This window comes from Pygoscelis adeliae, unplaced genomic scaffold, assembly GCF_000699105.1.
Source record: "Pygoscelis adeliae isolate BGI_AS28 unplaced genomic scaffold, ASM69910v1 Scaffold85, whole genome shotgun sequence".
Classification (NCBI taxonomy): Eukaryota; Metazoa; Chordata; class Aves; order Sphenisciformes; family Spheniscidae; genus Pygoscelis; species Pygoscelis adeliae.
In genome coordinates, this window is record NW_008824900.1 from 6,298,258 (window position 1) to 6,322,502 (window position 24,245).

At 36.5% G+C, this 24,245-nt stretch overlaps 2 protein-coding genes across 2 annotated transcripts in view; both read left to right on the plus strand.

Moving 5' to 3' along the window:
* Positions 1-2,421: 2,421 nt before the first annotated feature.
* On the plus strand, positions 2,422-20,000 carry GSPT1 (G1 to S phase transition 1). The gene is made up of 14 exons (XM_009324763.1): positions 2,422-2,463; positions 2,878-2,919; positions 3,671-3,898; positions 4,919-4,952; positions 6,459-6,536; positions 8,836-9,016; positions 9,388-9,542; positions 10,976-11,116; positions 11,856-11,949; positions 12,293-12,373; positions 14,125-14,298; positions 14,747-14,836; positions 15,182-15,350; positions 16,086-20,000. Exons 2-14 carry the CDS (start codon positions 2,898-2,900, stop codon positions 16,136-16,138), a joined length of 1,500 nt encoding a protein of 499 aa, XP_009323038.1. The 5' UTR covers positions 2,422-2,463; positions 2,878-2,897; the 3' UTR covers positions 16,139-20,000.
* Positions 20,001-23,302: 3,302 nt separating this feature from the next.
* Positions 23,303-24,245, plus strand: part of RSL1D1 (ribosomal L1 domain containing 1) — a 7,297-nt gene continuing 6,354 nt past the window's right edge. The window contains exon 1 of the mRNA XM_009324817.1: positions 23,303-23,410. Coding sequence (XP_009323092.1) covers positions 23,303-23,410 — 108 coding nt within the window. The remainder of the gene's footprint in view (positions 23,411-24,245) is intronic.

Consider the following 24,245-nt stretch of genomic DNA (forward strand, 5'->3'; position numbering starts at 1 on the left):
TTAAGAAGCAGTACGACTCCATCCTTCTTTTCAGGTGATTGTCTTAAAGGCACACTTCAGGCAATCTGTTCACTTCCATACAGAGCAAATGATAAATCTGACCCTTTAAAGTCAGACTTTTCTCTTGTGTATTTGTTTGCAATGTACCAGTGCCTGAAATAACCTGACATAACCTGAAATTGTTTATTAGAGGTAAACAATTACTGAGGGGGTGTTTATTTTTATCACTTAAGCCTGTTCTTTTTGAAATTAAGATTCTTTATTTCTTTTTGACTTGGTTTCTTTACAATGAACTTTTCTAGAGAGCTGTTTGTATTCCTTTTCTGCTTTGAAGGAACAGTGTATGTTTCATGTAATTCAGTGTCCTCTTTCAAAGCATGTCTGCCACTTGTGTACCAAAGTGACCAGCATTTAATAAGTGGCTGTGGTCATAACTGAATATCTGTTGCCCCTTGATTGTGTGGCATTAGTACTGCTTAGGATCCATACACAAACATTGATTCTCTTGTGTGCTAGACTCGTACAAAATTTAACAGATGGACCTTTTTAGGTTAACAATTTCCTACCTCCTCTCTGTTATTTGTGAAGAAACTTCTTTTTCCTGTCTGTATGCCTGCTGTATTACAGACCAGAAAGTAAAACCTGAGTTTATTATGAATGCTGTTGATTGACAGTGTATTTCTAAGGAATTAAATAACTTCAACCACTTGTAGAGCTTCTGTTTCAAGGCAAGTGCATAAATACTGTCATCTAATACGTTTTTCGTTATGGAAAAACTTCAGGAGTGAAATCAAAACCTTGCTGAAATGATCTTTTAATGAAAATATTTATGCATCCCAATGATAGTATGTGTGAAATAGCCGACAATCTTCTGACGTGTTACAAAACAGAGGCTTTAGGTTCATACTTAGATTCTGTGCCACCTGCTTACCACGCTCATAAATGGGCTGATTTGAGTCTTTTCCAGCTCTCAAATGGGAGTAATATATCATTTCTTACAAGGAATCTCAAGGTATTCTATTCTTATGCTTTTTTTACTATATTAAATCATTCTCTTAAAGTTTTGTTCCTGTGGTTTTGGGACCCTGGAGTGCAGATCATATATGCTATAACACAGGACTGTAGGGAACCTAGCTCAGAACAGTTCCCTCCTCTGTTGCTGTGCTCCCTCCACTGCTGCTGGTCACTGGGTGTTGTGCTGTGACCCACATTCACCCTGCCTGCAAGCTTTGTCCTCTGGCCCTCTTCCAGCTTTTGCAGCACTGCTCCAGTTTATAGAAGTCTGCAGCAAATACGCAAACAGTGTGAAAACAGAGGGGTTTAGAATCAGGTCCTTCTCGGTATGTTTTTGTTCTTTTGAGGGGATTTGTTTCATCTTTAGGTTCCATCATGCATATAGAGCAAGTAATGCTATAAGATCTGTTTTTATAACGGGATTGAAGGAGAGCTGGAGTACAGCTAAATAGAGGGTCTGAATTTGGTATGTGGCTGAAAAAAATAAGATAATGAACTTGTTTCAAAGAATTATGAAGTTGAATTTATACCACGAGAAAACTAAATAGGTTATGATTTTAGGGATAATTATAGAAGGCCTCTTGATCATGTAGAATAATGTCCTGAAACATCAAGTGGTATAATTACTAATTGGAACGTATCACTCTTAGTAGGTTTAATAATTAGTTATACCTCAGCATATAGTTTTGCGGCATGGTTTAGTGCATGAGAAGGTTGAATGATGTATCCAAAAAACGTACTTGTGGCTTTGATATGCACGTGACTGGTGAGATTGTCCTCCGAGTAATGTGACTATATTATGGTGTTTAAGAGGACTGGCAAACTTTGCAGGCATATGAATGAGTTTATCATCTCTTGACCCTAATAGCTACAGAAGATCTTAAGAATTTATTCTTAATAGCTTGTTTCAATTTTTTACTCAATGCTTATGTGAAATTGAGGCGCAATAGCACTGTAGGTATGCCTATAAGCTGAAGCTCGCAGAACCTTTCTGTACAGTTGTGACACCACACACGCATTGTTTCTTTGGGTACAGTGGAACTGGTTTGACATTTTTAAACACCATTTAGATACTAACACTTAAAATAGCCAGCATGCCCAAAAAGGATGGGCAGGTAAAATACTATGTATAGAAAAATTGTGTCCTTTAAAACTTGTTTTAAGGGTATCTTTCCATGGGGGCGGGAATTGAACTGTTTTTAGAATTGGTGTATTATTTTCACAACTTATAGGCAGTGTTCTTTAGAAGTATTTGTGCTTGGAGGCTAAATTTATTACTGTTTTCAGGGGAGGAGGTATATTTTCTTAAATATGCTTCTTGCAATAAAGTTGGGAGATGGTCTTTTATGGGAAACTGGTTACATCAGTGTATTTTAAAAGTTAAACTTTTTTTCTCTGCAGGCACATCTGTAGAGACGTCTCCGGAGGAGCAGACAGCCTCTTTTGAAGGTAATTGTTTTCGTGTTCTGACAGTACACAACGCAGCTCCATTAAATGTGATTTTAAAAAAATTATTGCAAAGAATCTCCTTTTTAAAAATCTCTATGAACCTTTTCAAATCTTTATTCTCTTTATTCTCATACTGCTATTGTAAGGCAGTGTGGTTATCTGTGGTTATTTACAATTTTATAGCCAGTTGAGCAAGGCACATGAAGACCAAGTGGTTTATTGAAGGTCATAAAGCTTGCATGAAGCAGAATTTTTAAAATTGAATCTGTATATTAAATAGCATCGGCAAGTGCCCAAACATCTGAACTACCCTTTTATTAATTTAGTCACTCTGTTTTTCTTTGTTCTTGATACTATCGTGGTAAATGTGTGTCCTTAATGATTCCTTTTTTCCTTTTTTTTTTCCCCCCCTAGGTTCAAATGCTGCTGTTAACATGGAAATTTCAGAATCTGTTGGTAAGATGAGAATTGTTCCATTTCACTATGATAGTACTATAAAATACTGCTATAGTGCTTTTGCTGAATCGTTGCTAACAAAATTGAGGAATACCTTATTGAGCCTTTGTATTTTTGGTCCTTACTAATTTTCATTGTGTTTTTATACTTAGATTAGGAAAGAGGTAGTTGAACACTAGTATGCACTGACAGGTGCAATTGGATTACTTGGACACTGAAAAAGCATCAGCGTTTTATTAAAAAATAATTTCATGTTACAAAATAGTCCCATTAATATGTGTGATATGGTGATTAACAAAAAACGTTAAAGTGATCAGTAATATGAGCAATCAGAACATGGAAATTGTATCTTTCTCTTTGTATTTGTATGACTTGAGAGAACTTAAACCACTATTCCTCTCCTTTTCTTTCTAAACATATGGTAGCAGGTGTCTGTGAATTCAGACCAGCATGATGGTCTGAGTGTATCTTCAAATTTGTTTTTTCCTTGTAAAATTTCCTTGTTAAAACAGAAGTTTCTTAATCCCTGTGAATCATAGTTTTCTGACATCAGCACACAAGCTAGTTTGAAAGCTCCCAGTAATAATCATTTCAGAAACAAGAAGCAGTTGCCGATTTTTATATAGGAAGACATTAACAGACTGGGTAGTTGAAGTCTCTTGATTGCATCTTTGGGGCAGGGGCTTTTCTCCATAGTCATTGGTTTTAATTTCATTCTCTATTTGAATATATCTAACTGCTTAATTTTTAGTGGAAAATGGAGAGACAGAAATGTCCCCGGAAGAGTCATGGGACCACAAAGAAGAAACAAGTGAAGCAGAGCTAGGAGGTGGTCCTGCAGGGGATGCAGGGCCTTCTGAAGAAAGCGCTCAGGAAATGATGGAAGAGGAGGAGGAAATACCAAAACCGAAATCTGTTGTAGCACCGCCAGGTGCTCCTAAAAAAGAGCATGTAAATGTAGTATTCATTGGGCACGTAGGTAAGTTGTAAGTGAATGTGAAGTAATTGGATCTTTGTGTTGTGTATTATCTAGAACTCGGAGGATTAGAAATTAATCCTGCTCTTTGTAGAGATGTATGTATTCGCCATGTCTTGAGGTTGATAGGAGCATTCATTCTAATGAAGCTGCTCTGGAAAAATTAAAAAACTTCAAGAAGGTCTTTCAGGGGTAGAGTGCCAAGGATAGAGTGCCTGTGTTCTCTTGGACACAACAGTCTGTGTTCATGATTTCTCAAGTACTTGCTCTATTGAGTGCTTAAGTGACGTGTCTGTGTTTATGGTCCAAAGAACAAAATCGGAAAGCGGAGCTCCTTTTCTGCTTGTTTTAAATATTTTCGGAGGGTTCTTATTAATTTTTATTAAATTCAAAATATTAAAAATTGTAGAGCTATAAACAATAGACGAACATAATTCAGGGTTAAACGAAGCATTTATAGCAAAACGCCCCAATTGAATAGTTTCAACAAGCTTCAGAAAAATCTTAAGGGGTGTCAAAAGTACAGAAGAATTATTGAATCACGAGACTTACAGTAAATTCTGTATTTTCATTTGTATAGTCTCTTATCACCTTAAAAGTACTGTAACTTAGTCCTTGGGTAAATTCAGAATGGAGTCACACAAAGTAAAGAGGCAGTGGGCAGAGGTACATCCCAATATTGAAGAGCAGCCTACAGAAGTTAGGAACAAGTGAGAAAGGAAGCAGGGAAAGGGTTTTTGCAAGAACTTCCCACACTTTTGCTGGATCACTGCTTGTTGAGGGTTTTTTTTTATTATTATGGACAATGCCAAGTTTATATGTATGAAAACAGAATTTTCAAAATCCAGTGTAATTGAATTGACAATGAATTGTGGAAACAAGGGAAGCAGAGAGATGCTTCAAAAAACTTAATTACCATTAAAAAATATAACTTTGGAAATAAATTAGATTACCTTGTTCATAAATTTTTTTCTTCTTTTTCTAGGATTTTCTTTTAACTTGTGAATGACTTTTTTTTTTTAGATGCTGGCAAGTCAACTATTGGAGGACAAATAATGTAAGGAAGATCTTAAAATTTTTAGATTTGCTGTTCTTGTGAATTAAAAATACATTAAGTAAAATGAGTAATATTTTCTTTATGGCTTTAATCAGCATAGATTAATATTTTTATAATAAAATGTTGCTTTCCCTGTCAAGTTAGTTACTTATTGTCTTTGGAATTTCTTAATTCCAGCAGATCTAATCTTACTGCTATAGGAGTTTCACTTACTTAATGGAAACAACTATGCAAAAGCATACATTATTAAATTAAAAAAAAAAAGAATCCCTTTCTTAGAATGTGACTCTGTTTTTCTTCGTTATTTTAAAATGCTGTTTGAAACTGCTTTATACCCTTTGTTAAACTTTGTCCTTTTTGTGAAGATTAAAAAAAAATTTGAATATCCTTATTCCCTGGTGCTAACATTGTCAGGCATAATTTGATTTCAAAATGTGAAATTATAACAGCTAATCTTTTAAGTCTATTTTAGAAACAGTATCTAGAGACCGCAATATTTTTATGAGACAAAAGTAAATAAATGTAGCTAGATCTTACAGTTTCTAATAAACAAGAAATGGAAAGTAGTACATGAAGAAATAAATACTATCCTGCTGATGCGAAGTATTTTTATGATTTTAAAATAATATTCTCAGCAAAAGTGGGAGGTCTTTGTCTTGGCATTTTCATCTTGTTTTGTTTTGATCAAATTGGAATGTTGGAATTGTCATGCTACATTTAACCTTGTAGTTCATACTAGAGCAAATTAGCATTTTATTGTCTGATGTGTCTGAGTATTCTCCTTGTACAAGGAGATGCCTATTCTTAACACTCCTACTGATGTGTTATGTTCCTAAAGCTTTTTGTGGTCTTTCATTTTTGCAGAATATCCCTTTGTTGTAAGGGGCGGGGGGGAATTGGGTGCTTGTACCAACTTTGTCATTAACCCTTTATTTACTGTTATAATTAGTTTTCCTTACAAACTAAGTAGATTACTGTTATTAGAAGATCAGGTAGAAATATCTGAGGGAAAAATATAAAAGTTTTAATATAATAACACTGTACACTACTCGCTTCTTTTCATAACTGAAAGATCTCTCTTAAAATATCAGTTTCCTTGTTCTATCTATAAAGAATGAAATCAAAATTATTTTTCTTTACATTTCAGAAGTGTGTGTGTGAAAAATTCTCCTATCACAATTTTTACTTAATTTGGAAATATTGGATTAGTCTGAGAAACGGACTTAACAGATGTAGTTCCTTTTCAAAACTTGCCTCTGCGGAACATTTTACAATTAGGCTTAAAAAAAGACATTCCTCATACTTCTGCTAAAGTGGTACTGGTGTACTTTTACATATCAGATAATGGTGTGGCTTTTTGTGGAGAAAAAATTCCATTGCTGCTTGCATCAGGCTGTTCCAGTTTTTCAAAATAATCTGTAGGTATTGTATAAGTATTTAACTATTTGGAACTATGTTTCTACTTATGTAAAATTGCACTTCTTTTTTTTTTTCTCCCCTTCTTAGGTATTTGACAGGAATGGTTGACAAAAGAACACTTGAAAAATATGAAAGAGAAGCTAAAGAAAAAAACAGAGAAACATGGTATGAACTTACTGGAGATAACAGCGTGCTTTTCTCTTTGCACTGTGATGAAAATGGGAAACTGTTTTTTTAGTCTCTGTCCCTGTAGCACTGGCTTCCTGCTGGAATGGGTTTTGAGTGTGGGTGGAGGAATCTCTTGTTTTCCTCCAGTACTTCTTTAACTAAAACTATACGGAACAGTGCAATTCACATTGGAACTGGTTTTGCTGCTCCGACGCTTTTGTAAACCTAGTTGGTAAAAAGGAATACAAGGCAGGCAGGCACTTTTCTCAGGCAGCTCTTGGGGTCATTCTATCTGTATGTCTTTCACCTGTAAACAGCAGAGAGATTAAAGCTGTCAGTTTGGCGGACATGAGGAGAGAGCGAGTGAATAGTTTTGGCTGTCACCTTATATCTCATTTTTATATGAATAAAAATAGGGTCCGCAGTTCTTAAGTTTCCTCCAGGCAAGATGCTGCTGCTGTCATGTGTGGATTTTTGCAGGCTTCTTGTTTGTTTTGGGTTTTGTTGTTGTCTTTTGGTTATTTTTGGGTTTTGTGTGTACATGTGTGTATATACAGCACATATAACAGCCTGCTTTTTCCTTCAAACAACTCCTGGAAAACTGATTTTCCTTTTGGAAGCTTTCCGGTTTTGGCTGTGGTGGAGGAAAATAGGGGTTCAAAGGTCTCTGGAAAAGAAGCAGCTGAAGACTTCCTTAGGGGTAGAGCCCACTCAAGGGGTGGGCATTGACCTGAACTAATTGTATTATGTGTGAGAGAAGGGGATAGAAAGGGTGACATACGTCCTTTTTATCAAGCAAGCATCATCCCCCTGTTGGGAGTTGACCATAGTAATAAATATTTCAGGACCTTCCTCAGAAACACTGGACAGCTTGAAAAACAGATTTCCTCTTCCCCCCTCCTCTTTTAGAGAGTAAATTGCAGGAGGTGCCTCCTTGAATGCTATTTTTATTCTTTAAAATATGTCATGATATAGAACAAAGTATGATGTACCTCTGTGTCATTATCAAAGATCTTGTTAGCTTGTTTCATATGTTGAGTCTTGAAATTTGAGCAGTTCTACTTTGTGATTCAGAAAATTCTATACTATAGTGCAGAGTTGACATTTCAGTCAGAAATGCATCTTTCCCTATATGTGCAAAAAGGACTTCCCATCCAGCTACCATGCATAAATTCCTGCTTGACTTCTGTTAACTGAGTAAAACCTGACCTTTGGCTTGACTGAAATCTTCCAGAAACACAGGCCATGGTGAAGATTACAACATATAGGAGCACGCATACTGGTACAAACCAAAAGCCATCTAGCATGCTGTGTAGACCTCTATCAGTGACAAATAGCTACTGCCTGGGGAAGACTGTGATTGTATATCCATAATTCCCAATGTTTAGTGCTTTCTCTGACTCAGGAACCTCTTGAGCTGGAAAGGACATCTTTGTGTTTAATAGTCCCTGATGCTCCCTCCCTGATCACTGGTCAGCTGAGCTAGCAGTGTCTCTTCAGACATTATCCAGTCAATACACAAGACAAGCTAAAGATCTTTACTAGCTGCTGTTAATGGTGAAAAATATTGGTACATTAAGCCAGTTCAATTTAGTTATTACTACTTTTCTTCTCCTTAATGAGAATATTAATTTTTTTCTCCTTTCTATTCACCAATTTTCACAAAACCTGAAGGAGCTAATCTTTTTTTTTGAAGTTTCAGTTCATCTGTCTAACTTAAATCTAACTTGTTTGTCAATGGCCAATGGGATAAAATATAATTAGGAGGAGACAACAGCTGATATGATCAAAGTATCAAAGATAAGGTGAATAAAGGTGGTGTCTCTTTCATAGCCAACTTCTGTTTAATATGTGCAAATAAATGAGAACTAATAATAATAGTTCTCATGATACAAATATGTGCAAATCAGAACTAATTTTTTAGTTAATTATGCTGAGAAGGAGGAATTGTTTTGCATTTGATCCAGAGGTGTTTTTCAAACTGAGGCAAAGCTTAAAGTGTTTTAAGTTAGAGCATACCTGGAGAACTTAGTAATTGAAAATTGTTTTTTAGAATTGCATCCTTCTAGGTGTGTGAGGGAGAGCTAGCACTGGGCACTACAGCTCACTATATATACACAAAACATTCAATAAAAAGTCACTATTGGTCTTGGAAATGCTTAAGTTCAGTAGTGCTGAGGTGGTTAGAATAGTTGAGCAGAAAAAAAAGACATTTTATGATGAACAAATCATCATACATAGATTTAGTAAAAATTAATATAAAAATAGAATATTTGGGTGGTTTGGTTTTTTTTAGGTACCTTTCATGGGCCTTAGACACAAACCAAGAAGAACGAGACAAAGGTAAAACAGTAGAAGTGGGTCGTGCCTATTTTGAAACTGAGAAGAAACACTTCACTATTCTAGATGCTCCTGGACATAAGAGCTTTGTTCCAAATATGATTGGTGGGGCTTCTCAAGCTGATCTTGCTGTGCTGGTAAGGACAAATCAGATTTTTATTTTGGATATACCATGGAATTAAACTTTTGATTTTTATTTTTTGTTTGCTTGTTTACTCTTTTGGTTAGTTACAGTGGGCAAAACTTTCAAATCTTAAGTCTACCAAGTTGAGTGGTTTTTGGAGTAACTTAACAGCTTCATAAAATTGTCCACAGGTGTCATGTGATTTTTATATATGTCAGTGCAGAAACTAATGGGTAATATTGAGGATATACCAGTGCATTTTGAAAGCTTTTACCAGTTCTGACTACCCAGAGTTATTTCTTGAATTAACGCAGTATTACCCATTGTCGATTGTTCTCTTGAGAGAATTGTAGAACTTTTATTAAAATGTGTATTTTTAATTAGGTTATTTCTGCAAGAAAAGGAGAGTTTGAAACTGGATTTGAGAAGGGTGGACAAACAAGAGAACATGCCATGTTAGCAAAAACAGCGGGTGTAAAACATTTAATAGTTCTTATTAATAAAATGGATGATCCAACTGTAAACTGGAGTAATGAAAGGTGAGTTCAATATTAAAAAAAATAATCTTCATTAAAAGATACTGAAATAAAATTATTCCTTAGTAATTTTTTGCATCTCATTTTTGCTGAAAGAATGGTAGACTGCTGGACTAAAGACAGAGGTTGTCAAAATTGCAGGAAAAACGGAAGCGTAGTGCCTAGGACAGTGCCTCTCAACTAAGCTTGAAGTTCTACACTACTTTAAAACATTCGCTTTCAACTGTTTGGATCCGTGCAGCCATATCTAACAAATCCATGCATTCTAACATAGTGTAATTGTTGACTTGGAAACTTTATACTGAACCTAAAAGGAAGCAACTCTGTTTTCAGTAGTTTAGTTTGCCAGATTCTTGATTGCTTGGCCACATTTCTGCTAAACTCCTAGCTTAGATTTGGTGAGAACAGTGTTATGCTGTTCACCTTATGTGTCCACCCCGTATTATTTGGAGTTGTTCTTTTATGATAAGCTGAATTGAACAAGCAAATAATATATTAAAGTGGTTCATGATTACAGTCTGAGAGGGGGGAGAGAATCTTGCGATGATACAGGCTAGGTAAAAATAACTAGAAAATCAATATGTAATATTTAAATAACTAATAAAAAGGACTAAGTTATTCTTTTCTGCCTTAACACTCAAACGTTACTAAAGGGGTTTAATTTTTCTAAGTGTCAAAACTTAGGTCTTTTTATGGCTTCTGTTAAATCTTTCTTCTCACCCCTTCAAGCTGGATGCTAAAAAGTGTAACAGTCCTTCCCTAGAGATACTTGTGTAATGACGGGATACAGCTTTCTTCTACAGTGTAATAAGAAGAGTTGTCAGAGAACTTGCTGTGCTGTCAAGAATGGTGAAAGTTTTTGTGGAAAGCTATGAGGGACTATGCAACCTTACAACATCAGCCTAGTTTACTAAGAGAATAAGGCATGCCCAGTTGTGCTGTCTTGGTCCTGCCCCAACCTTCTGACATTATTGAATTCAGCTGAGGGGAAGAAGTGTAATAGAAATAAATAACATTAAGTCTTAGGAAATTATGTAGGAGATTGGAGGAGACCGAGCCACCACTAAAGTGAAAGCCTGCAGCATGACCTCAGTAGCTGTCTGCTTGGTCTGTCCTGCTATCTTGGCCCGGATCTCTTGCTTAAAAGCCGATATAGCATATGCTGCTGCTTACCCGGCCCAGTAATTGAGGTATATGGAGAAAAATGATGATGCTCTATGGAGCAGAGGAATGAGGGGGAATAGACGATACCAAGTTGTGCTGGAAGATTGTGGAGAAGATGCAAATCGGCCACTAAGCTTTATTAGGTTTGCTTGCTGCTCACAGAATACCTTAACTGATGAAAATCAAATGTCTCTGTTTTTTTGTTTTAAAGCACAGTATTCTATCATGCTGGAATAATTGAAATTTACTTGATCTGCTTTTCATTTTAATAGATATGAGGAATGTAAAGAGAAACTGGTGCCATTTTTGAAGAAAGTTGGCTTCAATCCCAAAAAGGATATTCATTTCATGCCCTGCTCAGGACTGACTGGAGCAAACCTTAAAGAACAGTCAGAATTCTGTCCTTGGTATATGTATGTATCTTGAATTGAACAACCTGGATATTTGCTATATTTCAATAAAAGTAAATGCTACAGTGAAGCTAGGAAGAAGTATAGCATGGTATGTTGTAGCTGTGTTCTAAAGTGCTTGGGGAAATACAATCAAGAACACAGCCGTGCAATGAGCCAAATAAAAGCATTTTCTAACTGCAGAAGATTAAAGTTAGCAAACTCTGTAATAGTATTAGCAGTATTCTTTGCCTTTGTGAGTTTGTGCCATACTAGCCCTTGAATTCTCCAATGATGCTGCAGTTGACATGTTGCTGGAATGAGTAATTGTTTGATGTGAACAGCTTCCTTGAAGCTGTGTTATAATTAGTGACAAGCCATGTCTCTCACTGGATGTCATGTTTTCCAATATTGTTCATGGCAGTTAAAAAGTATTAATGAAAATCGTGTTTGGACCTAGCTTATGGTTTTGTATTTCCAAAACATATTGCACATCTAGCAAGATTCCCAAAGGAATAACTTGTGTAAAATATGCCTGTAACGTAACTTAAAAACTGCATGCATTTCCTGGGTATTAACTTGTTAGCTAGGGTAAAGTGGACACTAATGATGGGATGTTATGATAGATTTAATTCTTAGAGGTTACTGTTCTTAATGATGACAGAACAAAAATCATTCCTTTTGTTGCACTGCATTTATCCATTCTGAGTAATTTTTAAAAAGAAAGGTGCTCACGAAATTGAACAAATGCCTTCTCTTCTAGTGGATTACCATTTATTCCATACCTGGATAATTTGCCAAACTTCAACCGTTCAGTTGATGGACCAATCAGGCTGCCAATTGTGGATAAATATAAGGTACAAATTAAAATAACAGGATTGAAAGTATAAATGGACTGTTTTCAGAAAGCAGTAAATGGACTATTTACTGTATTTTTAGAGGGTATCTTTTTTTTCTTCGATATGTCTACATTTCCAACTGTAGAATAGGGGTGGGGAGGGGAAGTAAATAATTTTGGCATTACAGATTTTAAGAGTCTTATATAAAATCTTTCAGGAGAACAGTTTCCAAAACGTTAAGTATAGCAGTGCTAAATATCCTCATAGGGTTAAGAAATCATACTTAGAGTTAAATCATAAATAGAGCAGACTCTTTAGAAAAATTTTTTCAATTTTTATGTAATAATTTCTTTCTGTTAAGGATATGGGCACTGTGGTCCTTGGGAAGCTGGAGTCGGGCTCTATTTGCAAAGGACAACAGCTTGTGATGATGCCAAACAAGGTATGGTAAGGTTTAGATATTAAAAAATGTTACTACCCTAAAGACGAGCTTGATTCTTAAAGATACTCATTACTTTAAATCAGAAAGTTTTCTGTTGCTCGGATGAACACAACTAAGCTTTCATGTTTTACATGGGTGATGTTGGGGGGGGGGGTTGTATAGCTTACTTCCTTAGCATTCAGAACTCAGGTTGTCTCTCCTTAGTAAACTCAATTGCTGGGCTACAAATAAATACAGTTCAAATAAACTGTGATGTACTTTGCATTTGTACAGTTGGCCCACGAAACCTTTTTCCTGCTGTGGGTTAATATTGCTCAAAACTTTCCTTCTTTTTTCCCTTTTGTTTTGTTCTTTTTTTTTCTTTTCCCTTCCCCAAAGGGCAATAGGAAAAAATTCAAAGGATGCAAACAGTACACGCTGTGTTCCAATGAAAGACCTAAAGTTTGCTTTAGTTAAGAATAGGTTGTTTGTGCAGGTAGGTAGCTGTTCCATAATGTAGGATCACTATTTGGAAACATTGTGCTGCCCTGAAGAACGTGAAAATATAAAAATTAAGGATGTGGAAACATAGTTGGGAAGAGGCAGTGGATGAGAACAGTGTACTCAACTAATGGTGGTGGTTGTTTCCATTGGTTTCTTACAAAAAGGGTTTGGAAATATTGTTCTTATCTGTTCATGTCATCTTGATTTAAGCTGACACACTTTTTCCAATGCTGTAGGTAAAGATAGTTTCCTAGAAAATGTCTCAATACTCAAATGTACAATAAACATACAGCTTACTGAAAGTTGGTATTTCCTAATCAAAATATGTTAATTAGATTGTCTTCCATGTCACCTTTCTCAAGAGCTGCTGAAAGTTGAAACTAAACTTAGACAGTTTGAGATAATGCTTTTCAATTTTTAAGATAATTTAACAGACAGTGGCTTTTTATAAAACTGCTTGACACACATCTGACACCCATGTTATTTTGGGGTTGATTAGGAGAAATTAATAAACTGTAAATGGCTTTAACTAAACCGTTAAGAATTTGTCTTCAGTAAATACCCAGTGCTTTTGGCGACACACTTTTTTTGACTTTGGCAGCTAACGAGGATTGAACTAAAACTTCAGGAAGTCAGAACAATAGACCTCTTTCTGAAACTACTCCTTTTTTAACTTCTCTGCCTTTCCAATATTTATTTTCTGTTGGTCTCTAGTAGTGTGTAAAGGTACAAAAATCAGAAGAGAGGGTACAACACATAGGAACATTAGGAAATACATTTTGGTGTTTGCTTGGAGAGCGTTATTAATACACATTTGGTATTTTTATCATCTTCTCCAGGAAATCTTGTAGAATGTTGGGATTCTAGGATTTCCTGGATTGCATTAATATTCAGACTGTTATATTTTGAATGTAACGAGTCTATACAACAATGTGGCTTTTGCACTCTTCTTAGATAATATGCATCCATTGTATCTCTCATCTCTTTAAGTCTTAAACTCACTTTGAGAAATAGTGGATATTTTTTGAAATTTGCTTTCCATTGAATATATACTATAGAATTCTATTAAAATATATTTGATGAAATATGCTATTTTAAATTTTAGTAACTCATCGTTCAAATATTTTAAATGTTCTGAAGCTTGCAGAACCAAATATAATTAATGTAAACTGTAATGGAATTATTTATTGGAATCCTGTTGTATTAAAATGATTTTGTACCAGACTAAAATATTCACAATAGAAAACTGCATTTTTGCTTTCTTTAAGCACAATGTGGAAGTTCTTGGAATCCTTTCTGATGATGTAGAAACCGATTCAGTAGCGCCAGGTGAAAATCTAAAGATCAGACTGAAGGGAATTGAAGAGGAAGAGATCCTTCCAGGATTTATTCTCTGTGATCCCAACAATCTGTGTCATTCTGGACGCACATTTGATGCCCAGGTAGAATAACTAGCATTTAATTGCAGTATAGACGGGTAAAAAGCATTAAAATACTTTGCTTGTGTTTCACCCAATCTAAACTTCAGAGTTTGAAGTTTCAGTTCAGCTTTCTTATTCATGATCATATCTCTAAACTGACTATAACATACATACCTAACACTCTGACATCATTAATTTGAGTTTTTAAAATATTGTTTGTTTTGAATATAACTTCTTAATGAAGTTTTAGATACCTGTAATCATGAAAGCAAGATCTTGTCAGGCCTATTTTTCAATCTTACACTTTCATATTATAAACAACTCAGTCACTTATAAATTGTTTCTTTCACAAAAATTTGTTGTGTGTGTATTGTTCAACTACATTTTAATATAGTTCTGTATTTGGTTATTCTCTGCTCTTTTATAATTGAAATGAGGAAAAATGCACTTATTTTTAATTGTTTTACAGATAGTGATAATTGAGCACAAATCCATTATCTGCCCAGGTTATAATGCTGTGCTGCACATCCACACCTGTATTGAAGAAGTTGAGATAACAGTAAGTGTCCTTTTAAGTTGTGATGTGAATATAGACAATCCACTTGTTGGGGTGAGGAGTTCTGTAATGACATACATCTGCAGAGCAACTAATGCAACAATGCTCCAGCCTTGAATGGAGTCTTTGGTCAGTGCTGTAATACAGCCAAAAATGGCTGTAACTGTTAGCATAAGCCTTCTGAAAAGTGTGGTAAGTCATGATTGACTCTTTTATGCAGTAAATCTTAGAAGTTTTATTTTTATTTATTTCTAAGCATTTTCTTTCTCAGACCACTTCAGTTTTGTTCGTAAAGAAAAAATAATCCTTATTTTAGTGCTCACGGCTATTAATTTTTTTCTTATACAGGCCTTAATCTGCTTGGTAGACAAAAAAACAGGAGAAAAAAGTAAGACACGGCCCCGTTTTGTGAAACAAGATCAAGTATGCATTGCCCGTTTAAGGACAGCAGGAACTATCTGTCTTGAGACATTCAAAGATTTCCCTCAGATGGGTCGCTTTACCTTAAGAGATGAGGGTAAGACTGCTTGATCAACAGTTAATAACTGCTGCCAAAATACGGTTATTTGAAATAGGAGATCATGCATGGCAATGAGGTATTAAAATGCTGTTATCTAGTGGAAATCACTATCTGGGTTAACAATGGAAAAGTAAATCTAAGCAAATTGTTGTCATTGTGCAAAGTTCTTGCTAGCAACAAGTGTGTGTTATTTTAGAGGAATAATGTACAGAAATGTGCACTGTGAAACAAAAGGTTGAATTTGAAAAATTACCAGCCCTGTTTTCTTAATGCATCCTGGAATGTCCACCTACAATATGAATACCATAGTTTCTTTATTTAAAGTTAGAAAAGATAAGGGGGGTTGTATGTTGGCCTTTAACTCATGCTCAGCCTGGTAAAAATCATGGATTTGTGGGACGTATTTAAAATAAATTATCTTTAAAAGCAGTAAACAGATCTAATAGAGTGATTCTGCCTTGACTTCTCCTTAGATGAATATAGAGCAGGCTTTCCACAATCCACATTGTATTCTTTACTGTGAGAGTAGCAGTTTTACTATTTTTAAGATTTTATTGTGCTTTTAAAATAAAAATACACTGGTGCTTTCATTCTACCATACAACAATTTATTCTCTGTATTATTTCTAATACTCTGGAGAGCCTGTATTTTGGGAGGAAGTTTTTTCATGTTCTTAGAGACTTACACATTCTTTTCACAATATATGTAACTCTGTTTGTCTCCTTGGTTTAGGTAAGACCATTGCAATTGGAAAAGTTCTGAAACTGGTTCCAGAGAAGGACTAAGCATTTTTCTCAATGACCCCCGCACAATACTGTGAGGAAAATCGACTCTGCAAAAGCCTCTACTTCACACCGCCTTCTTATTTTCTGCCCATTGATAAACTTCTCCCCATATTTTGCAAAGACAAATTTCACAGCAAAGGTCCACATTATGTCAGCTTTCTCATATTGAGAGCTCTGCTATGCCACTGTTGAATTTTCCCAAAAAGAAATTTTTTTTTTCCTCCCAAATTCTGCTTCCTTGGAAAGATTCGGCAATAGCTTTGTAAGTGATGTGGACATAATTGCCTATAATTATGAAAATCTAAAGGATTTTTAATGTTTAATTTCCCCCAGCATATATATTAAGACCTCTTTTTTCCAGGCAGATCATTCAGAGTGTGCGAGTGTGTGTGCACATGTTACAAAGATGACTACCATGTTAATAAACTATTCAATTTGAAATCTTTTTCGGTATTTGAATTGCTTTTGAATAATGTTTTTTATCCAGATGTAACGCAGTTGCATTAGCTTTTTAACTTTCCAGTAACCCAGATATTTGGTTACCTGGACTTTTCTAAACTCAGCCTCCCCACACACACAGTTTTAAATGAGGCAATTGGGCGCTCAATCAAGTTTGTATTCAAATAATTAGGTTTGCCCCTTCCCTTTGTTGAATGCATTCTTAAAATTAAAAAACATTCATGCAGATGTGGCACCTTCATTAGCTTTACATTTGTTAATATCTTCAGCAAATTTAGGTTGACTTAACATCATTACTAGACACAGTAAGTCAATTTTGAAGGCTAGAACTACATATTGTGTCTTTATAAAAATTCAGCATTATTAAACTCTTAACTGCAGAAAATGCTAACAACCAGTAAATCAGTGAAACTTGCAAAAATAAGAGAATTTGTGGCAATAGTGCCTATTAGTATTTATAAGAGCTGCATTTTGTGGAAGAACTGGGCCAATTAAAAAGTGCCGGTTATATAAGTTACTCAGTTCACCCTGTCTTTAATTTAGAGGACTGGATAATCCTTGCTGTTTTAAAGATCAGTCTGAACTGAGAGGGAGAGAGACTATTTAAATCCCTAAGTTTGCACATACTGAAATATGGGAGGGTCAGAATCAAGCACAGTCTGTAAATTTTTGCATATCAAAAAGCAATGTAAGCTTATGAGGACCAGTGAAGTTTTTCTTGAGACATTAAAGCAAAACTGGTTCAAAATAAAGCTTACTCAGTACAACTTGAAGGAGCTGCATAATAAAACCCTATTTAGCTGCACTTTGAAAGTGGACTGTCTACAATTGCTATCCTGATTCTAACAATTAGGATGAAGGCTAATGGAGTTTTTTTCGTTTCCCAGAGTATCAGTAATAAGTATTAAAAGGTATCTTCAGAGCTTCTTCAGAATGTCTTAAACTAAACATTTTCAGTTGTACAATTGTGGTGAGCCCATCTCCTCCCCCAAAAGTTTACAGTCTAGTGACTGTATCTGAATTCACAGACAACTCAAAACTGAAACAGATTGACCTTTTTTGGTTTTTTTTTGTTTTGTTTGTTTCTTTGTAACTGTGGAACTCCCATTCATTTCACTTACAGCTACATTGTATGGACAGAAGAAGTTATTGTCCTTCAGTTTCATATGACTACACTTGTAGCTACCGTAATGCATGGAATTTAAATAAATTTTATTATGTCTGCAAATCTCTGGGCTTCTATTTTTTTGGTAAATCAGAGTTCAAAAGTAACTTTTTTTTTTTCCTACCAAGTGAACAAAACCCACAGTTCCTTGGATCTTAAACTACTGAAGAAATTAAAAGCCAAGGAAACTTACTGTCTTGTTCATATTCTGGATTGACTTAAGATTTCCACATATCTGACTGTTTTCTTGAAGTAAGCTCGTGGATTTGAAATTTGCAAAGACCACTACTGGAAAATACTTACAGTTAGAATCCTAAATTGTTAGAACTTTTAAAACTTTTTTTTAAAGCATTGAAATGCATCTCAAGACTACATGATGCTCCAGCAGAATTTTTCCAATTTTAGGCAAACTTATTGAGAGATTCTAAAACTTCATTATTTTGAGGCTGGACTGAGTATCTATTACTAAACTGAAAAATCATCTGGTGGGTTGAAATACCAGCAGATAGAAAGTCTGAGCATTCCCATTACTCATCCCATCTAGTGCATTTTATTACCGTTTTCACAAATCCAGTTAATGTCACCTTGTCTGTAAAGGGAGGCTAAATTATTTCAAGTTCACTAACAGAACCTACATTATACAATTAAAGATATTGCTAACCTATAGGAGGTTTTTATTTGGGCATAAAATATTTGCATTCTATAACAGACATACTGGTATGAAAATGTAAGGCATAAATCTACACAAATCAGCTGCATTTTGGGTAGAAGAGCTGAAAGTACATTATATTTGAATAGTCCTCAGGTTACATCTCCACTTTTTCATTTCATCTCCATTCTACATTTTATAGTCCCATTTTTTACTACTATTGAGTACAGCTAAATCTAGATGAAAGGAGAAAATAAGGTAATGTGGCTTTGTTTGAAATAAATACTATTTGCTGATTCACTGATGTAATAAACTTTTTTAAATTACCATTTTGAATACTTCCTTTTGTGAAAATGTGGTATGCTGCTTTGAAGGTGAAAAAAATAAAGGAGTTGTGCAACCACAACAGTTGAAAGGAAGGGGAAAAAAAAGGGGGGGTGTGGGGGTGGGAATAGAAATTGGATTGAAGCTACAGGAACCCTAGGAGCACTGCCGGTGTTACTGTGCTAGCATATGATACTGGCAGAGTATTCCTGGGTCCTGGCATGGATGTAACTCATACCAGCAAAACTGTGAGCGTGTTTCTGCAGAAAGGAGGGATTTGGGGGTTCCCCCCCCCCAGTATCATGGCATTTACAACAGTCTGTATGTGCAGTGTGGTACTGATGAGGATCACACCTCTTCTCCCTGATTGTTGGCCAAAGTTTGTAGTGTAGATATGGCTTAAGTGTATAGCCATGATGTAACTTATAAAAACATAAATTATAATTCTATAAATTAAGACTTTGTATGTCCTTGAACTGAAAGCCTTGGTATATGTAACAATAATTAAATGTTTAAAAAAAAAACCAATGTGCAGCAGTACTATTATTTTGCAGCAGGAAAACAGTTACTTGTTTCTGCAAGTTACAAGAAGTAAAGCACGCTAAATGGAGGAATGGGTACACCCATCAGTTGACTAACATTGCCATCAACTACCTACTTGAAACCATTCCAGCTACCTTGGTCATCTTTGCAGATAATCGGGAACTGATACACAAACATGATGGCACTGGTTTCCTGAGACACTTATTCTGGTAGTAAATTGTTTTCTTGAACGACAAGCTATTGATGATGGTGTAATAGTGTTTTAAGAAAAATGGCTGCTTTAAGGAGGTTTATCCATGGGAATATTTGCTGGTCATGAGTTTTATGCCCCTCTGCAGATTTTTTTTCAGTGGCATAAAAAGCCCAGCGAAAATGGCTCAATGAAGAACCTCTGTTTTAGACTACTTATGGCACCAGTCCATATATTAAAAACTATGTTAATTATGAGAAATGTGTTTTTATAAGTGTTTATTAATGAATATTACCTAAGAAAAAAAGATTGTTTCAATGTCCCACGTATTTGATTCTGTATTACTCTGGCTTTTTGGTTCTTAATGCAGACTGTTTAAATGATGATGTTAAAGCAGATGAAATGTACTCCAGACAAGACTGTTTTCTTCCTGAACTGATACTTAAAGGCTCTTACTTATTCTGCTGTTTTTGTATACACTATAGAGGATTTGGTAAAGAAAAATATACCAACAAAACTGGAGTTGCTACTGAAGATTTTATACTGTGAACCTGTTTCTTTCCTTGTGTTTATTTTAACGCACTATAAACCTGACAACATATTTCTTTTCCTCTGAAGAAATGCTAGAAAGGAGTCTAGTCTTAATATAAAATGGAAATTTATGCTAACAAACCCAAAATCTGTTGAGTGTATATATAACTTTTAATAATACATATCCTTTCATTGGCTTGCCTTCCCAAAAAGTCTCAACTTCCAATGTAAAATTGGATTTTTCTACATCTCCCCTCAGTTACATACACCTAAAAAAGTCCACACATTTCTGAATAAGAGTTACAGGAGATATGACAGACTAACTGTTGGATGAATAAAAGGTACCTGAGGTTGTGTTCCTGTCATCTGTTGAGCCTATAGAACTGCTAATAGGCAAAGGATTATAACAAAACTTTGCAGCTTGCGTCACAAAGACAGGTGCTTCCGCTCTTCTGAGAAAGTGGTCTTTGAATAAGTGAATAACTTGCACTGTAAGCATCCATCTGTCTGACAGTTAATTAGATTATAGCTAGAGGCTTGCACTAGGATTGCAAAGGAACACAATCCAAAGAAAACTAGCGCTTGAACTCCAGATCTAGCGGGGAGATTCCCTTCTGAGGTCTCTTTTGTAAGGGACTTCTTACTCCTGGTTTAATTTCTGCATACTCTTTGTGCTAGTTTTGTTGCAAGAAGTACAAATATAGAGACCTGAGATTTTGACATATGCCATCAAATAATCTGGAGGAACACAAGCCTGGTACTGGAACTTTTGGGATGCACACTAAAGGAATAATCTTAAACCTTAAAGACCTGTTTACAGCAGAAACAATTGCTATGTGTACATCCCTTTTGCTAGGAGAAAGTATAAAATTTATATATATATAATATATATAGGGACATATATAGAAACATTCTCTTAAGTAATGAGGTAGAATGGCTTGCAATTATGTCATTTTAAATCTTAGCATTTAAATAGGTGTGACAAATGGCTTAAGGAAACATACATACTTTCGTAATCAAAGTTAAATTGAGGGCTACAGCAGAATATGTTTAGTGTATAGCAATAACACTGATAAAGGTAACAAATCTAATTTCCCTTGTAATTAATTTGTGAACTTGCTAAATTAAAAGCACACTCTTTATAGCTAATATTCCTTGCATGCTGTATTAAGCAGAAATATTTCTTATCCAGAGATGAACTTATTTTTCCAAGACAGCTCTATTAGCGATGTCAAACACCTTTCAAGAGAAAATGATCGTACTAAGTCAGTTAAACCACACCTAGTAAAATTTAGTCATGTCAGATTTAAAATGTTGCAGAAAAATGTACTTGGATGAGACCGATACATGAAAAAATTTGAATTTGAGTCACTAAAAATAGTCCCTTTAGTTTTATCCTTAATGCTATGCTGACCCAGTACAGTCAGGCTTCAAACATACTATTCAATCATACCTTACAAGACTAGCCTGGCTTATTTTCAGAGAGATGTCCCAGTCATCTGACTTTTTCTGTTTTGTTTTAACAGTCACAGTAATATGTTGATGTTTTACTAAAACATGGCTGCTCTAAAATATGCAAAGCCTATGCAGAGATAGGAGCAAGGCTAATACAATTATCAGATTATAAAACACCACCGCTAGTATCATATGCATAAATTCTTCTGGTGCTAAAAAGATTTTAATGAGTCTGCCCTATCTGGCTACTCCACATGTTCCTAGCCTTTCAGTAATTTCTCTAATCAATACTTCATATGAGTACAAGGCAACAAAGGATAGCTTTTCTTTTTCTTAGACAGTTTCATATATTTTGTTTATTTGTACAAATCACAAAACAGAAAATTAAAACTTCCATTTTCCAGGGTTTTTTTTTCACTCTAAGTCTGGGGAAGTCTTGAAGCCATCAACTATTCCACTGTTGCTCCACGAACATTACCAGCAGAACGAAAACATAAATCATTACATAAAGCAGCTTGTCAATAGACTAGGGTATTTTAATCCCTTTCTCTTTGTACTGGCACACTGACAGAGTGACAAATTTTTTTGGAAGACATCTGATGAGAAGGAATAAAGCCATAACTAGAAAGGCAAAGAAGAGGAAAAAAATCTAGAGGAGAAGAGTGAATGACTAAGACCCCTAATTTAATGTGTATTTAACCCCTGGTTATGCATAGCTGCGTTATCCAGGTAGCAGCTTATCTGTGTGATGAACGCAGACAGCCCAAAGCTGCCAGGGCACACACAGCCCTGTGAGAATGAGGCCAAAATAGTTCCAGGCTAGATTTGATCTCAAAACAATGTTCTTATCCAGTGTGGAACTGGATGGAATAAGCATCCCACAATTAAGCTACTTCCACATAGTCAGTCAATGCATTTCTAAACTGAAATGCAGATGCAGCAGTTCCGCCTTCACTATTCACACATAAGGAAGAAATGGTTTGGCATGTGATAATCAGTGGTAGCCTCAAATGTAGTGACCCTGAAACAGTGGAGTTCAAGATGCTGAGAGGTGTGTGAGGAAGATGAGTAGCAGAGTACAGCCCCTGGACTTCAGGGGAAAGACTTTGGTTTATTCAGAGAACTGGTAGGCGGGATCCCATAGGAGGCAGCTCTGAAGGGCAAAGGAACTCAGGAAAGCTGGCAGCAGGTCTTTAAGGACAACATCCTCCAATCATAAAAACAGTCCTTCCTGATACTCAGGAAAACAAGTAGATCTATCAGGAGACTGACTTGGCTAACAGTGAACTTATGATAGCACTCCAGTGCAAAAAGACAGTAATACAGCAGGTAAAATCAGTGATAGGCTGCCTGCAACGAAGGAATCTAGAAACACTGCTCAGGCATGTAGGGATTGTCTTAGGAGAGTAAAAGCTCACCTACAGCTGAAATGGGCCAGGATGTCAAGGACAAGAAGAAGAGCTTCTACTGCTACAGTGGTAGCAAACGGCCAAACAAGGACACATGGGGTGGTTGCTGAGTGGGGCAAGTGATTTTGGGTCCAGCTGGGCTGCATTCAAGGGTGCTGAGAGCTGGCTGAAGTCAGAGCAAGACTGTCATCTTTGAAATGAAATTGAGGGAGGATCCCAATGACTGGAGAAAAGCTAATGTTCCCCCACCTTCAGAAAACACCAAGAGGAGAATCTGGGAGCCACAAACCAGTCATGCTCACTTGGTCCCTGGGAAAACCATGGAACAAGTCCTGTTGGAATATATTTTTGGGCACATGAAAGATGTGCCTGGGAACAATCAGCACGAATTGACCAACTGCAAATCATCCTGACCAACCTGATTGCTTTTTATGACAAAATGACTAGATTTGCAGATGAGGGGAAAGGAGTGGATGGCATTCACAACTTTAGCACAGCTTTCAACAGCCTCCCACAATCTTCTTGTATCCTCAATGTTATGGTCTGGGTGGGTGGCCAACTGGATGGCTGACAACTGGTTGGACAATGGGGCTCTGAGGGTAGAGACAATTGCTTGTACTCTACCTGAAGGCCAATAGCAAATGGAGGACTGCTGAGATTTATCCTGAGACATGTTCTATTTAACATCTTTATCAGTGACCTGAAGCATGGTCACATCAAGTCTGCAGATGACATAAAATTTGGGGACCAATCAATACCCTTGAGGGCGCGGCTCATGTACAGAGGGACCTAGACAGGCTGGAGGGATTAGGCAACATAAACCTTTCGATATTCAACAAAGACAAATGCAAATCTCCATTTGGGAAGGAGTAGCCCCTTCCGACAACACTGGGGTACGACTGGCTGGGGAGCAGCTCTGCTGGAAAGGACCTGGGGGACAGCACGCTAAACAGGAGCCACCTAAACACGTTCTCCGGAGGCACAGGTGGCCAGCAGCATCGCGGGCTGGACCAATACAGCACCACCAGTAGATCAAGGCGAGTGCAACAAAAACTCTTTTTCACCACGAGGACCCTCAACCATAGGAACAGGTTGCCCCGACAGGGAGTGCAGTCTCCCTCCCCGGAGGCTGCGAAGCCCCGACTGGATGCAGCCCTGAGAAAGCCGGTCTGTCCCCCAGCCGGCCCTGCTGCCGGAGCAGGCCGGACTAGAAGGCCTCCGGAACTCTCTCCCAAGCTAAATCGGCCCGTGAACCTGTGACTCGCCGCGAGGGCTACGCGACCCTCCGGGGCAAAGCTGCCCCCGGAGGAAACGACGGCCCCGCGGCTCAGCTCGCAGCCCGCTCCCCCACGCGGCACGCCACCGCCTCACGTACGCTCCCG